The sequence below is a fragment of the Pongo abelii genome, chromosome 8 (genome assembly GCF_028885655.2).
Source record: "Pongo abelii isolate AG06213 chromosome 8, NHGRI_mPonAbe1-v2.0_pri, whole genome shotgun sequence".
NCBI lineage: Eukaryota > Metazoa > Chordata > Mammalia > Primates > Hominidae > Pongo > Pongo abelii.
In genome coordinates, this window is record NC_071993.2 from 140,266,392 (window position 1) to 140,283,797 (window position 17,406).

The following is a 17,406-nucleotide window of genomic DNA, read 5'->3' on the forward strand; positions in this document are numbered from 1 at the left end:
TAACAAAGAAGCAGAGGGGCTGGAGGAGGGTTTTCCATTCCCTCCTCCTGGATCAGAGTGCAGGCCTGACTCTAGACGGGGGGACTCTGCGGCAGCAGCTGGGCTCAGAAGGCTACACTGTGCAGGCGCAGATGCCGGGTTCAGACCCCAGGGCAGCTCGCTTCATGGAAACCACTGAGAAAGGGAGGAGAAAACTGTGAGAACAAATGTTTTCTCAGTAACTTTCTCTTAAATGAGGTTAAGTATCATAAATATACAAATTAGTTTAACAAAACAAACATGTCTGGGACTTCCTCAACTACTTTGTGAAAATTATTCTGGTTTTATGTAAAGAAATGAAAGGTTTAGTGCTGTTTCTAAAAATGGCCATTACTGAATAAGGATGCAAAAGGCAGTGACAGAACAGTCTGGAAATGCCTGCGGTTCCCACAGCCTGCAGGAGCCGGTCAGCGTGGGTGTGCGTGAAAGACAGACACACACAGACAGGCAGACGCATGGACGCATGGATGCATGGGCGCGTGGACACACAGCGGGAGTCTCTGCCCCACACTTCAGGGCGCTGTGGCCCGGTGCCGGCCAGGGGGTGGGGACTGGGCCGCTTCTCCCCGTCCTAGCTCGGGATGTGCTGCAGTGGGACCACCTGGGAGGTGCTGGACCTTCCTCCCAGGACAGTGAAGAGTGGAGCTGTGAGCCCCTGCCTGCCTGACCCACCCCCATCCCCAGCACTGTGCTGGCCACAGCAGCAGACACGTGTCATGTGTGCTAGAAAGCCTGCTCCTGGAGCCCCCTGCTCCCACCCGCAGCCGCCTCCACTCATCAAGTGCTGGCTGTGACCCTGGGCCAGGCTCGCTCAGCGACAGATGGTTGGGTGGAGGGAGGCAGCGGCATCAAGCCGTCGGGGCAGAGGCTTGGGTTGTCAGCTCTCTCTGTCCTGGGAACAGCCACCCAGGGGTCTGCCCCACATCACCCGAAGGCGGCCGGCAAGTGCTGACCCTGTTCAGACCACGCTAGTGTGAGGTCCCTGTCGGCTGCCACCAGGACTGGCCCTGAGCCGAGGGTTGGCCCCACCATCTGCCCAGGCTCCCGGCACGCCCTGTGCTCCGGGCAGCTCCAGTGCTCAGAGAAGCCTCCCCCTGGGTGTGTGGGGGCCAAATCCCAGCCTGTGGCCCCAACTGTGCAGCTGAGCCTGGGCCCTGAGTCCCAAATCTGCCATTTCCCTGCGTTCTCTGCAGCCCCTGGGGTTGTCATCACTTTATTCTTTTAATTAACTCGGCGATTGTAGCCTCCTGTCACTCGTGCAGAAGCAGATTTGGGCTCTGTGGGGAGACAGGAGAGAGCTCCTCTCTGTGGGTGCCGCCTCTCAAACAGCACCTGCGGCCGGCGTGGCTGGGTTTTAATTACTGCAAAACCCTCGGTGGCTTTTCATCTGTTTCAGTCCAGAACCAATAAACACATTCACTTATGTCTGAGTGAGGCTGGCCCCAAGCACTCAGTGTGGTCACGGCGCACAAAGACCTTTGGAGAAACCCGATCCTGCTCTTCGCTGGCCCAACCCCCACGGATCGGCCGCCCCGGGCCTGGTTCCAGCTCCTGCCGGCTGCTGTGGGAGGCCTCGGACCCTGGGACCCACAGCTGGGAAGCTGGCGGGGAGGCTGGGGGGCCGTCAGCAGGTCTCAGGCAGGCCTCTGAGGTGCTCACACCAACCCTGTCCCATGTGTGACCTCAAAGGAGCGAAGGAAGGGGTGGGAAGTCGGCCGACGTTTTTCTAGAAGCACTGGGAGACGTACTTGGCGTTCTGTTGTGTTTACAGAGGACGTCCACGTTTTCCTGGAGCAGTGTGAGGAACCTCGCCCGCCTCTGCCCAGGGCAGGCGTGGGAGGGCAGGGGGCCGTAGGGTGCAGAGTCAGGGGGCCCTGGGGTGCAGAATCGGGGGCCCTGGGGTGCAAAGTCAGGAGGCCATAAGGTGCAGAGTCAGGGGGCCGTAGGGTGCAGAGTCAGGGGGCTGTGGGGTGCAGAGTTGGGGGGCCCTGGGGTGCAGAGTCAGGGGGCTGTGGGGTGCAGAGTCGGGAGGCCCTGGGTTGCAGAGTCAGGGGGCAGAGGTGAAGCCACGCCCTGGGATGTTTGACCTCCCTGGCTCCAGGCTCTTCTCCATCAGCAGCTCGCCCTGCACTGGGGAATCTTTGGGAGCACAGCTTTTCCTCTTCTAGAGACAGGATCTCACCCTCTCCCCCAGGCTGAGTGCAATGGGGCGATCACAGCTTACTGGAGCCTCAACCTCCTGGGCTCAAGAGATCCTCCTACATCAGCCTCCTGAGTAGCTGCTGATAGAGGTAGGCACGACCACGCCTGGCGAATCTTTCTATCTTTTATTATGTAAACATTGCATCTTGCTATGTTGCCCAGGCTGGCCTAGAACTCCTGGACTCAAGTGATCCTCCCACCTCTGCCTCCCACGGCTCCGGGATCACAGGTGTGAGGCCCTGCGCCCGACCAGAAGCTCTTCTGACCTCATTTCTCTCTCTATCTCTGCCCGCTGGCCTTTGAGGCTCGGAGGAGCTGGCCCTGAGGCCCTCACCACTCACGGACTCGCTGGCGTTCCTCGTCACTCTGCCCTGGGCCCTTCCCACGACTTCTCTCTTCTCCACTTGTTTCCTATTCATCTTTCAAAGCCACCTCCTCCAGGAAACCTGCCTGCTTGCTCCTCCCTTCCTTTGCCTCAGGCGAGCGCCTGTCCGTGGTGACTTGAGGCACAGCTATTTCTGTGCCTGTCTCTCCTCAGGGGCCGCCCACCCGGCTCACAGCCTCGGTGGGACTTCGCCCATCCGCACAGGCCGGTCACCTATTAGGAGGCCCAAGGAGCAATGTCAGAGATCAGCTCCTCCATTCCTCTGCCATCTCGGATCTGAGTGGAGACACCCCAGCCTCTCGGGGGTGCAGCGGACCCAGGAAGGGGCACCTGCCAGGCAGATGCAAGCCCACGGGAACCACTCACGGCTGAAATCCGGATGTGCTTCTCCGGGCAACGTTCATCACTGCCAGGCACAGATGGCGCACGGTGCGCACTGCTGAGGGGGCCGGACGCCACAGTCGCCGGCCAGCCGGGGCCGGACCGCTGGGGGCCACACCCGGGGCAGACGGACGTACAGGCCCGCCGAGGCCCTCATCAACATCAGCTTTCCCAGAGCAAAAGTGCTGCTGGGATCTGTGGCAGCTTCCCCCAGGACCCAAGCCCCAAAGCCTGCGTGCAGAGGCCCTTCCGAGGTTAACTCACACCAAGAAGCCTCCCAGCCAGGGAGGAGAGAACATGGGAGCTGGGGAGCTTCCAGCACAGAGTTGACCCCTGTCGCTCCTGCTCTCCCTCCCTCTCTCCCTCCCTCCCTCTCTCCCTCCCTCCCTCTCTCCCTCCCTCCCTTTCTCTCTCCCTCCCTCCTTTTCTCTCTCCCTCCCTGTCTCCCTCTCTCCCTCCTTCCCTCCCTCCCTCCCTCCCTTTCTCTCCCCCTCGGGCCTCCCCACTGTTCTGTTGCTCCCCCAGGGTCAGACTCAGTCGCCTCTGGCCCCCCAGCCTCACACACCCTGAGCCCTCAGTAGATGTTATGAACCAGTGACTTTAAAATGAACCAACTGACTCTCACCCCAGGGGCCAGGCACAGCAGATTCCTTAGCCTGGCTACTGCTATTGCTCAGGGTCACTGGCTGGCTGTGGCTGAGAGTGTCCAGCCACACACTCCTTCCCCAGGATGTGGCCTCCCAGCTGGGGGTGTAAGGGGGCTCTGGATCACTGGCAGAGGGAGGGCAGCCCTGGGGGCCTAGGGAAGCCGTGGGGTGGAACGCAGGGCAGGGCGACCCAGGCCTGGCCCCAGCCCTGGAGAAGGAGGGGCTCCACAGCTGCTCTCTGGGCAGCAGACGCCCCTGCCAGACGTCACATGCCTCCGGGCACCTCAGGTGGGAGGATGGCCGAGGGCGAGCCCTCACGGGTGTGGGTCTTGAGAAGTGGCTATTTGCAGAGACAGGCTCTTCCTGGGCTTCCTGTCTCCACCCAAGTGGGTGCCTGCTGGTGGCAACACCATCCAGGCAGGGACTCAGGTGAGGCTGGTGGCGCCGGGGTCCTGCAGATGAGGCCCTTCCAGGAGACTGGGGCAGCCGTGGGGAGAGTGTGGCCCAGACAGCACCGTGGGCCCGAGAACGTCCTCCCAGGCCATAGCCTGGAAGGGGGATGCCGGAGATTCCTGCTGAGGAAGGGGCAGAAGCCTGGACTCCAGAAAGCTGCCCACAGGTGGGACATCTGCCCGGGGAAGGGCCTGCGGGTCCTAGTGACCAAGGACACCCGGGAGCCTCTTCACTGGAGGAAGAGTCGGCTCAGGGCGGAGCCCGGCCACACAAAAGCGGCGTATCCCCCGGGGAGCCCGAGGCTGTGACTGGGAGGCCTGGAGCTGCCACAGATGCTGACGGACCTGCACTCACCACAGGAAGTCCGGCTGGAGGGCGGGTGCAGGCAGGGGCCACAGGGTCTGTCCTGCCCGGGGGGCTGCCTGGCCCTGCCTGGTTTGCCCCATCACTGGCGTGCCCCAGTTTGGATGCCAAGTGCCGAGCTGGCACGGGTGACTACCTCGCTGATAACTGAAGAACTGTAAGTGGCGCATTCACAGAATTCACATATCAAGCTTTTTAATTTCATTTCCAATTTAATATCATCTATCTCAGTCTGTTTCTCCTGTAACACAGTCTTTAAAGTTAAGTGGGCGCGACCCACTTAACTGTTCCCACCCCTTCCGGCACGGCACCGGCACCGTCCTGGGTGCCCCTCAGGGTTCTTGGGACCTGGATTTATTGACCTGCTCAGAGGGGAGCCCAGCGGCCGTGCAGATGGGAAGGCAGCTGCTCAGAAAACAGGGCGTCTTTATTTGTTCCCGACTTTCCTAGGCAACAAATAACCAGAGGCCGCCGACTCGTTTGGGGAAATTGCTTCTGGGAACAGTGTTATTTTTACCTCCGTCTTGCAATCCTCTCACCCACCCGGCACCCCACCGCCCAGCGCACCCAAGCCAAGTCCCGGAGCTGCCATGCTCGTCTGTGAGGAAACGCTGGAGCTGGGTCCCCAGGGCTGCTGGGGGTCCACGAGCCCCCGGGGCCAGGCCGTGAGCTTGGTCGGTGGGCCCACGGCCGGAGGCTCCAGGCTGGTGAGGACCCCGGGCAGCAGGAGCCCCCATTGCCTTCTGGGATCTGGACTGATGCTGCAACGCTGGCCCAGTGGCCCCAGGTGGCCTTACGGCCTCAAGGACAAGTGGGTGCCAGAGCCCAGGTCTCCCTGGAGGTCCCAGTTACAGAGGAGTCACCGAGATCAATGGCGGGGCCTTTACCCACACCCCGTGCAGGCATTTGTACACAGGTCTCCCTGCTAGTCCTGAGTAAAGGGTGACGTGTGTGCAAACGCGTGCATGGTGTGTGAGTAAAGTGGCAGAAAGAGTGTCATGAGGCGGTGACGCTACCGTCCTCACAGCCATCCTCATCTCGCTGACGCCTCCCTGTCCTCACATAGATGATTTTGAAGCAAATCTCCAACATTTTATTGCTGACTAAATATCCAGTATGCATTGCTAAAAGATAATGGCTGTGATTGCTTCAAAAATTAGCAATAAAATTCCTCTGTTTGATCAAGTATTAAGCCTAGGTTCCCATTTTCTGGGTTTTCTTACACTTTGTACAGTTTCTTTGTAAAATCAGGACCAGCACAGGCCCCAGGTAGTGGCTGGCTGATGTCCCGCCGTCCGTCTGGGCCTGCCGGCCTCCGCCAGCCACCTTTGTCTCCCCAAATACTCTCTGCTGAAGAAACGCCGGCTGGCATCCTCCTGCTGAAGTTCCCCCTGTGGACTCAGGGTTGGTGCCCACGGTGTTGTTTACAGGGTCTTGTGGCCCCTTGTCTTTTTTTTTTTTTCCTTTTTTAAGAGACCAGGTCTCACTCTGTTGCCCTGGCTGGAGTGCAGTCGCGTGATCTCAGCTCACCACAGCCTCAACCTCCCAGGCTCAGGTGATCCTCCCACTTCAGCCTCCTGAGTAGCTGGGATTGCAGGAACACACCACCACACTCAGCTAATTTTTGTATTTGTGGTGGAGATGGGGTTTCGCCATGTTGCCCAGGCTGGTCTCGAACTCCTGAGCTCTAAAGTCTCGAACTCCTGAGGTCTAAAGGTCCTCTTACCTCAGCCTCCCAAAGTGCTGGAATTACAGCATGAGCCGCCACACCCAGCCCCTGTGTGTCTTACAAGTTTGTGGCTGTGTCTGAGGTACTGACCACTCAGAGGTGGTGGAGTCTGTCTTCTCACAATGGCTGTTGCCATGTCCATTGACCCAGCAGGGATCAGAAGGCCAATCCCCTCATCTCTTTTTCTTTCAGTGGTCCCTATAGACCCCTGCACAGGCCCCCGTGGTCCGCGGTCCCTGTAGATGCCTGCATGATCCCCTGTGGTCCGTGGTCCCTGTAGACGCCTGCACAGGCCCCCGTGGTTTGTGGTCCCTCTAGACGCCTGCACAGGCCCGCCTGGTCCATGGTCCCTATAGATGCCTGCACGATCCCACGTGGTCAGTTGCTCCAGAGTCCTCCCGAGATGATGTCAGCAGCAGTGGTCCGGATTTCTGGTGCTGCTGGCCCCTGGCCCCGACGCACTCTTCCTGATCCAGCTGGGCATCACCATCGTGCCCAGGAGACTGGGCTCCTTGCAGGGGGCTGTGGGCTTTAGAGGCAGCGAGCGTGTTTCTCTGCAGCCTTGCCCTGGGAGGCGTGGACGCTCGGGTCTGGTCCAGGAAGCAGCTGGGGCTGGGGCGGCCCACAGGCAGCAGGGCTGGCAGGAGGCTGGGGCCTGGTCCTTGTGTCCTTCTTGCTGGCCACACACCCGCTACCTGGGTCCTGTGGCCCTCGGGGTGTCCTGGGCATGGCACGACCAGCATGGGGAGATACTGCTAAACCTACTGACTCTTTGAGGAGTGAAAACGGAGGGCAGAGATTTGGGGGAGGAATTTTAAAGTCAACTTGAAAGGCCGGCTTAGTGGATCTGGCTGAGTCCAAATTGCATTTGGAGAAAATTGCTGTGTCAGGAATCTTTTTTTAACCTGCGGATGAGGAAGGCTTGTTTTATCCATAGTTTAGGAGTGACAGGGTTGTGCTGTGTGATGAGGTGAGTGCAATGCTGGCTCCTCATGCCCCAGTGGGGGCCCCCTGGCATCTGTGGGGCCACAGGCAGGGTCCTCTGGGGGTGGCCCACACGGGAAGATGCAGCCTTTTCTCCATCGAGGGCTGTGCCCACCCCTCACTACCCCAGCGTCACAGGACAGAGGTCTGGGCCTGGCCTGGACACCATTCCTGATGTGCTGGGCAGCCTTGGACCCTTCTTCCCCCCCCCCCCCGGGCACCCTCAGGGCATGGCGCAGGTGAGGGGCAGGCAGGAGCAGACCACCCACAGCGTGGATCCTGCAGATGCAGGCACAGCGGGGCACAGGATCCAGGAGGAGGACACAGCAATGCTGGGTGTGTGGGCTGTGGGCCGGGGGCAGGATCTGAGCAGGATCCACCACCTCCGAGGGACACGGGGACACCTCACGCCCTCTCAGCCCCGTCCCTCGCTCACCCCTCCGGGTCCTCATGCCCACAGCCCTTGCAGGGCATGTGAAACCAGGCACTGTGGACCAGCCTTCACCTCCGGCTCTGCCTCTGCCTCACGCCTTGTCCTCCGAGTCTCACACCAGCTGCTCTGGCTGTGAAGATGGCTGAGCATATGGACGCACTGGTCAAATATTTGGAGTTTGTGAACTCTATTTTGAAATTAATGAGGATTTTAGCTTTCATAGACTTCCAAAATACATAAACATGCCAGCTTCTGGAGAGGATGTGATCCACCTGAAACCAACCACTTGTCAGCAGGGTGTTTGCTCCCGGGCGGCGCCTTTAGGAGCCGAGGGTGCCGGGCTCTGCGGCCGCGTGTGCTGGTGCCCGTGTCTCAGGCTCTGCGGGTTCCCCCACCTCGAGGGTGCCGGGCTCTGCGGCCGCGTGTGCTGGTGCCCGTGTCTCAGGCTCTGCGGGTTCCCCCACCTCGAGGGTGCCGGGCTCTGCGGCCGCGTGTGCTGGTGCCTGTGTCTCAGGCTCTGCGGGTTCCCCCACCTCGAGGGTGCCGGGCTCTGCGGCCGCGTGTGCCGGTGCCTGTGTCTCAGGCTCTGCGGGTTCCCCTGCCTCCTGGGTGATGATGTGGTTCCCAAAGTTTCCGCGTCTTCCAGGGAGGATGCCTGTGCTGCCGTGGCCACCTGCCCAGCCCAGATGGAGCCACCGTGCTCAACACCAGCCCTCAGGGCCCCTGACCCGGTCTCCCGGTCTCTGTGGCACCAGCCGCTACCCACAGATGCAGTCGGTTCAAGTGCTTATCACCCCCCAGGGCGATTCCTGAGGGCAGGGCCTCCCGGTAGTGTATCCCCCACCCAGCCCAGTCCAGGAAGGTCCACTCGCTGCTTGTACGGGAGTCTTGTTTGGGGACAGGGGCTTGTGAGGCTCTGACGAATGCTCTCGAGGCTCCGGGCACGCACTGCAACCATCTGTCCATGGCTCTGCGAGCCCCTGGCTTCTCTCCCTTCCACAACGAGGGGAGCGGTCCCCACGGAGGGCATAAGTCCCTGCCCACACTTCAGGTATTAGCTTGTTCTGGGCTTCAGCTCTTACCAACAGCTCAAAGCAGGAATCACTGGCTCAAAGATTATTATAAATTTTTAAATAAAAAGATTATTTTTAGGCTCAAAGATATTTTGAAGGGAGAGAAAGCAATGTCTGAAGATATAAAGAACTGAAAAACTGCCCCACAGTGTGTGAAAAACTGCCCTGAGGTGTGTGAGAAACTGCCCCACCGTGTGCCAAAATTGCCAATCCTAGAAAAACCAGCCACTCGGGAATATTAATTTTCAAACAATAATTATTTTAACAAAATTGCCAGGTGGAACGACTTGCTTCCGACCACATCTAATTTGGTAAAATTGCTTTGGCCCGGTTGCCAGAAGCCTTGGCAGGAACCAGGCTGAGGCAGCTGGGCCAGCCATGGAGGGGAGCGCAGCTGACCCAGGCAGGGCCGGGCAGCACCAGGCGGCAGGTGTGGTCAGACGGAGCGGGTCCCACGGAAGGGCCGGGGCTTGAGCTGGACAAAGGCTGGGCGAGTGGGTGGGCAGGACCTCAGGGACCAGGCCTATTCCGGGCAGCTCCAGGGACAGCTCCCAAGCCGCTGCGGGCTCTGGTCCCCAGGGAGGGGCTGGCTGCACCATGGGCCTGTTCAGCGTCCTCCAGGCCAGATGCCCCAGGGACGGCACCTGGGCTGACCCTCGAAGATGCTTCAGGGCTGTGGGTAAGGCAGGGAAGGCTTCATGAATGTCAGGACAGTGAGGCCCCGTGGATGAGCCGGAGGCAGGCGACGGTGTGGTCGGGAGGGAACGCGTGCTTGGTCCCTCCTTGGTGGTAAGGAGACAGGATTGTGGGGCCACTTGCTTCCTCCTCACTGGACCCGCCCTCTTGCCTAAGCAGGACCCCGAGGGGCGCGGTGGGGGCTGGGTCCCCGTCCCTCCTGTGACCACGGCCCGGGGATGGCTGGACAGATGGGGGTGGCATCCCAGCCCTGACAGAGCAGGGACCGGGCCAAGAAAGGCCCCAGAGCCACCCCCACTCCTGGGAAGACCCCAAAGATGGACTCGGCCCTGGAGGGACCACCAGGCTCCAAGAGGCGGCTCCTGACCCCCAGGATGGAGGCTTTTGTGAAAACCAGGTCGTGTGGCTGATTATTCAAGTCTGGAAACCGGAATAGTCCCAAAAATGTAAAACCATCTGGACATTTGGCTGTTTCTGTTTCAGCCTTTATCCCACGTTGGGATCAGGGTAGACCTGGGAGCCAGCTGTGCAGGCAGCGCCGCTCTGACACAGGGAAGCTGGAGCCGCAGACCTGAATGTAAAAGCTCCATGTTTTCAAACCTTCCCGAGGACCCACATTAACTTCCGAGTCCGGAAGGAATCACTTGCATGGAATCGGGGGGTCTCAGCGTGCTCCCGCATCTTGGCGAAGATGGCGTCTGGTGGCCGTGGGCTTCACTGTCTGAATTCATGGACGTTAAGGGGCAGGAGCCCATGCGTGTCACTGTTAAGGTCGGCAGCCGGCTCTGTGGTTCCCTGTGATGAGTCCTCATTACAATTCCGGGCTGCCTGTGAGGGTTTCTGTGGCAGAGTTTATAAGAAGTGTCCTCGCCCCACATCTGTGGCTTGGTGCCCAGGCCGCGTGTCAGCCCTGGGAGGGTTGGACAGAGACTCACATCGAACACTCGTGAGCCTGCCTGGAACAGCCACAGTGCTTGGGGTGCACTGATGGGAGGCCCTCCTTGGTCTGCTGAACCCCGACTCCTTGTAGAGGGCTCGGGCCTCACCAGGGCTGCCCTTGTGAGTCCAGGGCCGTCGGGGGTGGAGAACACCAGGAGGGCAGGCTGCGTGCTTGTGGGCTCCCCGAGGTCGTCCACCCACAGAAGCCATGTTCTCATTATCAACATACCCTCTGGCAGGACCCCCTGGAGCCAGAGCTTCCTTGGCAGCACCAGGAGCTACAACCAGACCCAGGCACCAGGCAGCCGGCAGCGGGGGCTGTGCTCGGATGCAGGTCTATGCGAGGATTTTGTGCCGGGCGCAGCCACTGGCTGGCGGGGACACTGTGGGTTCCCAACTGCTGCGGCCTGGTCACATCTGCTCCCTTCCCCCACTCAAGTGTCCAGACAGAGGCCGGTGGAGCTCCTGGGCTGCAGACGATTTATCCATCAATGTGCAGCTGAGGACGTCAGAAAGCCATGTCTGGGATGGGGCCGCGGGGAGAACGCGTGAGGGCATGTCACCCCCAGTGTGTGAGCAAAGCCGCAGCATAGCCATTGCCCCAACAGCCAAGTGCACACCTGCCCCTCACAGCCCCCGCCCCCGACACCTGCCTGGCTCCCTGGCCTGCAGAATGAGCAGAATCCCACACCCATCCAGCCCTCCCCACCTGATCCCAGACTGCCCCAGGTGCTCTCTGCCTGGGTCCTGGGTGGGCTCAGTGAGAGAGGAGGCCACGTGGCTCCTCCGTGGCCACCGGCAGGAGCCAACAGGAGCTGTGGGGGCCCCAGGCCACACCGGGGACCCCAGGACCTTGTAGGATCGGGGCTCTGCATAGGGCCTCTCTTCCCGTGAACACCCACTCAGAGCCTACTCCTGCCTTCTTTCAATACCCTCCACAAGCCTTCAGCAAAACCGAGGTTCGCGGCTTGGGGAGGGGAGGCCTTTATGCCTTTTCCAAGGAGAAGAAGGTATCTGAGGCCCAGCGGGTAGAGGCCTACGAGACCCACTGCCTTGGCCTGCGGTGGGCGTAGGACGCTGACACAGAGCACACCCCTCACACAGCCGGACCCCTGACCCGCAGAGTCCGCCCCACAGTACAGGCCGACAGAACCCTGTGCCGTCCCCACGCAAGCCTGGATGCATGTGCCAGGGCCTTGTGCCGGACGCAGAGGCCTGGCCGAGGCACCCCGGACGCAGGCCCTGTGCGGTGAGGCCTTCCAACGTAAAACCCACCCAAGGGGCTCATTCTGTGGGGGGCCCACAAGCGCCAAAGGGCCTGTTAGCCACACGTGGTGGTCAGTGGGAGCCACGCGAAGTTCCCCGGGGCCTCCCGCCTCAGAGGAGGGAGACTGTGCTGGCCCTGTGTCCTCTCGGGGGCTCTGCTGAGTGCTTATTAAAGAGGCAGCAGCAGTGAGAAGATTTTAGGTTTGTTAATTTTATTATTTGGTTCTCAAACGAGGCTTCACCTCAGGGTAAGCACGAATCTGTTGGCTTGAATCTTGGCTAGGAATGGTCTGCCCAAATTCAAACTGACGCTGGAGGGGAGACGGCTGGTTGCCGTGGCAACCAGAGAGCCGTTTTTAATTCCGCTCGGTGAGTGGCGACTGCTGCCGCTGTCTCGGGAGGACGGTGGCCCTGAGTCCCGCGCGCTCCACGGCCAGGCTGCCCACCCCCCGGAGGCCGCCATTTCCCCTCTCAGCGGGCTTCTAAGTTCAGGCTCTCAGAGTCTCCACCAAATGGCTGGAAACGAACAAACACAAAGATCTCGAAATTGTTCCAAAAAGAGGCAGGTCCTGCCCCAGATGCCAGTGGCGTGAGGCCATTGTTGCTCCAGAGCTCAGTATTTACAGCAAGCTCCTCACGCGAGTCCCTGGCAGCCACGGCCCCTCCAAACTCGGGGCTGGGGAGGGGCTCACCCCTGGCGAGGGAAGACGGGGCTGGGGGCTCATCCCGGCGAGGGAAGGCACCCATCACCATCCGGAGCCTCAGGCATCGGCCTGACCTCCAACTCTGTTAACCTGCATGAGGCAGCGTCATCTCTGGGACTGTTTCCTGTTCTCCCACAAACAGCCACAAGATGCAGACAAACGTGGTCCCCTGGCTGAGGCCTTGCTGGCAACACGGCCCAGTCTCTCTGGGTAGGGGCAGGCCCACCCCCACCCCCATCCCACCCCCACCCCCCATCGTTTCTTCCCTACAGAGGCAGGAGCCGCAGCTCAGGCCCCAAGGTGGGACTGTGGCAGGAGCAGGCGGTCACCCACGGGCGCCCCACATCTCGTGTCCACCATGACGTCCCCTCAGAGGGAGGAAGCCCACATCCATTACTAAGAGGGCCGAATGCTCCTGGCGGGAGGCAAGGCTTTGGCCATGGCCCCAGCGTTTCAGAGGAGGTCCCAGTGGCCTCCCTGGTTAATGAGGCCAGGTGGCGGCCTGGCCCGTCCCAGAATGGAACCCCAAACTGACCTTTCCGGAAAGGAGGCAGAATCGCAGAGCAGTGGGAAGGGCTGGGGGGGTCCCGTACACCCGAGATCCTGTGAGCCTAGGCCTCGGGTGCCAAATAAACAACAAAGCCCTCGAGAGTCGCGCGCCTCAGAAGTGGAGCTCTTGTTGCTGTCAGGTGGTGTCCAGCAGCTGTTTCTTTGGAAGGTCAGTGTTGAAGGCGTTAGGATTTGCATCAGGAAGAACTGCCCCACCCCCCTGTGCCAGCCCCACCTCCACCAAGGCCAGCTGGGCTGCATTCAGACTGCCCGGCCCTCCACAAACCCCTCCGCAAACCCGGCCGTTTCTTCTGAGAACATCTTTCCTCCCACAGTGAGGCAGGAGCCACACGCCTGCTTCCGCGCAGACTGTGAGCTGCGTGTTCTTACAGTTTTAAACCATCAGAAAAAGTCAAAAGAAGAATAACACTTCGTGGCACGTCCACGGATGACGCTTCGTGGCACACAGCCCCACCCCTCGCTGGTGTGCTGCCTGCAGTGCCAAAGCCAGCAGGAGGCTGCCCTGATGGGGAAGGTGGCTGGAGGGGCTGCGGTGGTCAGCCCTGGGCGTCCGCTTGGCAAGGCTGCTGTCCGCAGTTTCCCATCGAGCACTCACGGAGTTGCTGCTGAGAAAGGGGTGGTGTAGATGCAGTGGCCATGACCAGCACTTGGCCGTCTGTGCTGTAGGACAAGGAGGCCTGCCTGGGCCCGCCTGGCTGCAGCGGGGAGCTGAGCCTCCCTGAGGAGGAAGGAATCGCACCTGGGGCAGCAGCAGCAGCTCCTGCCTGGGTCCCTCACGGCCGCGTGAGCCGCTTCCTCGTCGTAAAGCTCTTCACCTATATAACTATGTATCAACTTAAACAGGAACGTATCCTCCGGCTCTGCATCTCTGGCGAATCCGGGCGATACGTGGTGAGACACCTTAATAAACACCTAGATAGACTCTGCCGTGGGGAGCACCTGCCTCCGAGGGGCAAGCATGGGGCGTTTTCCTGGCTGGGAATTCGGTCTTTCTCACCACAAGACTCTTCTTGGACTTCCGTTTTGAAATAGCGTGTTTGGGTTTGTTTGGATTTTTAAATTTCATTCTTCTTTGTCTTATTTCCATTTCCTGGTCTTTTCTATCTTTTTTTCTTTTGTTTTCCTCTCTTGGGGAGGTCAGAGTCAGGGAGGCAGGCAGCACCCTAACCCGTGCGCCTGCAACATGGATGAGATGCTTCCCTCCGGCCAGGACTGGAAAGGTGGGCCCTGTGGTCAGCGGGTGCCGCGGCCAACCCTGCAGTCCAGAAAGCAGAGGCTTTGCTGATGAACAGCGAGAAGAGGGCCAGGGGCCGGGGGCCGGGGGCCGGGGGCCGGGGGCAGTGACCTCTGCGGGCAGGGCAAGTGCTGACGTCCCCGGGCTGCAGGGCAGACGGCCGCCGGCTCACCTGCTGAATGCCGCCCAGAGGCCTGCGTGATCCTCCAGGGGGCAGCTCCTCATCCTGCCGCACGGCGCCCGGAGGCTTCTGGAACACACAACCGCAAGTGGGGTCTAACCAGCAACTGGAAGAGCACGTGACTGTCTGTGCCTCGGTTTCCCCATCCCACAGGCGTGCCGCCCAGGCCACCATGTGGGACTGTTCAGGAGACAGTGCCCGGTCCCCAGCACCACCCTGAAGATGAGGCCTGAAGCAGGTGCCCTCCGAGGGCAGCTCCAGGGAGGGGCTCACAGAGCAGCGGGGGAGGGGCCCTGGGGGGCAGCTGTGAGTGAGCAGGAGACGCCCGGTGCCCCCACCCCTCACAAGGCTGAGCCCCACAGACTCTGCCCGAGGGCAGCTCTGGAACACGTGGCAGTGCCAGTTCCCCCTGGGATCTCTCTCCTTCACCCAGGTTAGCACTAGGTGTGGAATGGGGGGGGCAGCCCTCCCGGGTCCTGACCACCACGTGCAGAGGCAGGAGGACGTTCGCAAGCCAGTGGACCTGTCTGCCTCAAGTGCCAGACCCCAGGGCCCCCACAGCACCTGGTAACCTTCTGTGTGTCCTGCCCAGATACCAGTGGCCTCCAGGGCTTTCCCTTGGACAACCTTTCCCTTTGGAGCCTGTGGGGGCCCAGCCCAGGGCCCAAAACCAGCTAGGACTGAGGCAGGCAGTGGGAGCTTCTCTAGGGCCTCCCAGAGCCTGGCTGGCTCCACCATCTGCCTCTGCCTCCACAGCACCTTCGAGAAGGTCCCCCGCAAAGCCCCCATGGGACTCAGGGCAGGGCTCCAGTCCCTGTGCAGGGACAGAGACAAGCCAGGGCCCCCCCACCAGCCGGGGCCTCCTCTGGGCCCCCACTGTGATGTGCCAGGAGCCCCCCGGGAGAGACAGGTTGATCTGTGCTCAGCATGGTACCCTCACCTGGGGCAGTCTGTGGTGGGAGCTGCTGGGTGCAGGAGTAAGACGTCAGGGCAGAGCCCATGGGGACCCCTGGCCTGGGGACATCTGGGACAGAATCCTCCCCTTGCTGCCCATCCCTTCCCAGCCCTCTTGTCCAGGACCATCACCCAGGGGACACCAGGGGGCTCCGAGGCTCCAAGGGGAACGGTGTCCAGGGAGTCAGGGCGGCCAGGTCCTGGGGTGCCTGGAGCATCTCCAGCTGGGAACTAGACTGTTGCCTGCCTGGACCCTGTGTCCCTCAGCTGGAGTTCAGGGCCCATCACAGTGTCCCCACAGAAGGGCTCCAGGAACACCGGAGGGGCCGGGGAAGCGGAACGCTGTCACCCCTGCATCTTCATGACAACCTCCCAACAGGACGTCCTTCAGGCCCCTCAAAATCCATGGCAGCAGGGCCTGGGGACCCCTGAACAGGTGCCAGTGTCAGAGAACCTGGGGCAGAAGCAGCCACGCAAGGATGGAGGCCAAAGGGGGAACAGGTGGAGGGGCGTGGGGTCACCCAGGGCCAAAGGGGGAACAGGTGGAGGGGCGTGGGGTCACCCAGGGCCAAAGGGGGAACAGGTGGAGGGGTGTGGGGTCACCCAGGGCCAAAGGGGGAACAGGTGGAGGGGTGTGGGGTCACCCATGGCCAAAGGGGGAACAGGTGGAGGGGTGTGGGGTCACCCAGGGCCAAAGGGGGAACAGGTGGAGGGGTGTGGGGTCACCCAGGGCCAAAGGAGGAAACAGGTGGAGGGGCGTGGGGTCACCCAGGGCCAAAGGGGGAACAGGTGGAGGGGCGTGGGTTCACCCAGGGCCAAAGGGGGAACAGGTGGAGGGGCGTGGGGTCACCCAGGGCCAAAGGGGGAACAGGTGGAGGGGCGTGGGGTCACCCAGGGCCAAAGGGGGAACAGGTGGAGGGGCGTGGGGTCACCCAGGGCCAAAGGGGGAACAGGTGGAGGGGCGTGGGGTCACCCAGGGCCAAAGGGGGAACAGGTGGAGGGGCGTGGGGTCACCCAGGGCCAAAGGGGGAACAGGTGGAGGGGCGTGGGGTCACCCAGGGCCAAAGGGGGAACAGGTGGAGGGGTGTGGGGTCACCCAGGGCAGTTCCTGAGACTCTTGCTGAGGCTGCCACCAGGCCAGCACGTGCCCCAGAAAACTGAGCTTGTGACAAAAACTGGAGTGGACTTGGACCCACCTTGTCGGGTAGGAGGCCCCTGGGGGCAGGATAGGGACCTGTGGGCTGTGTGCAAAGCCCAAACCTCGCTGTGGTGGGAGGCTGGGCTGCGCCGCCCCTGGCGCCCTGGCCTCCACACTCGCCTTGGCTCTGGATGCCCGGCTCTGTGGCCCAGGATGCAGGAGGGTTGGGGTAGGGGGACAGGGATGCTTTCTGCACAGCCACAGGCCCTGTCTGTCTACACCGGCTGCGGCTGCCCTGCTGACTCACACTCAGACGGGTTCACGACAGGTGCACCTCGGTTCTGGCATATCTGGACTTGAGAATGTTAATAAAGGATGGAAAATTCCTTCCAAATCCATTTTCTTGTGTATATTTCTGTTCCTGCAGCTTCTCCACGGATGGAGATTGCCTTTGGGAATAACACAGGGTCGTGCAGTCCGCCCGGCGGCGTTTTCGGGCGAGGGTCTGGTGCTGGGGAGCGAGCGCGGAGCGAGGTGTCTCTTTAAATGCGCTCTGCAGTGTGACGGCGGCCGCCCGGCTGGAAGAGCCATCCCCACCCTGCGGCAGGAGCCCGCCCGCCGCCATCGCCCGCCCAGGTCCCCATGGTTACGCGCCTGCCTCCGGCCCCGGGTCCCCGCTGTCGCCGCGGGAGGTGCGCACAGAGGCGGCGGCGCTGCTGGCCGGGCCGGGCCGCTCGTGCGCGGGGCTGTGACTCACCGGCCGGCGCCGCAGCCCCGCAATCTGTTGATAACTCGCTCCCAGCTCGGCCGCTGCCCTCGCGAATGGAGAGCGGGTCCCCGGCGGGGGGAGCGCAGCGCGTCTGTCTCCGGGAGCGCGGCCCGGCCGCCCCGGCAGCCGCTTCGGCCACAGCAGGTGGGAAGGACGCGCGGGTCTGGGCGGCGGGAGGGACGCGCGGGGCCGCGGCTCGGCAGAAAAGCTCCCGCCCCGGGGTGACGCCGGCCGCGAAGAAAGCGGCTCCGAGTAACTTTCGGCTC

At 61.6% G+C, this 17,406-nt stretch overlaps 1 protein-coding gene and 1 long non-coding RNA gene across 2 annotated transcripts in view; one reads left to right on the plus strand and one right to left on the minus strand.

Annotated features, from left to right (window-relative positions):
- Window positions 1-2,079: 2,079 nt before the first annotated feature.
- ADGRA1 (adhesion G protein-coupled receptor A1) overlaps window positions 2,080-17,406 on the plus strand; it is a 61,277-nt gene continuing 45,950 nt past the window's right edge. The window contains 10 exon segments of the mRNA XM_054523092.1: window positions 2,080-3,189; window position 3,533; window positions 3,943-4,083; window positions 4,807-5,177; window positions 9,269-9,368; window positions 10,416-10,682; window positions 11,231-11,387; window positions 11,462-11,573; window positions 13,531-13,755; window positions 17,074-17,086. Of these exon segments, the coding sequence (XP_054379067.1) occupies window positions 2,968-3,189; window position 3,533; window positions 3,943-4,083; window positions 4,807-5,177; window positions 9,269-9,368; window positions 10,416-10,682; window positions 11,231-11,387; window positions 11,462-11,573; window positions 13,531-13,755; window positions 17,074-17,086 (1,609 nt within the window). The 5' untranslated portion in view covers window positions 2,080-2,967.
- LOC129048404 (uncharacterized) lies at window positions 13,139-15,425 on the minus strand. The gene is made up of 3 exons (XR_008510738.1): window positions 15,220-15,425; window positions 14,271-14,385; window positions 13,139-14,119 (listed from the first exon to the last, which is right to left on the minus strand). It is a non-coding gene; the product is annotated as an uncharacterized LOC129048404 (long non-coding RNA).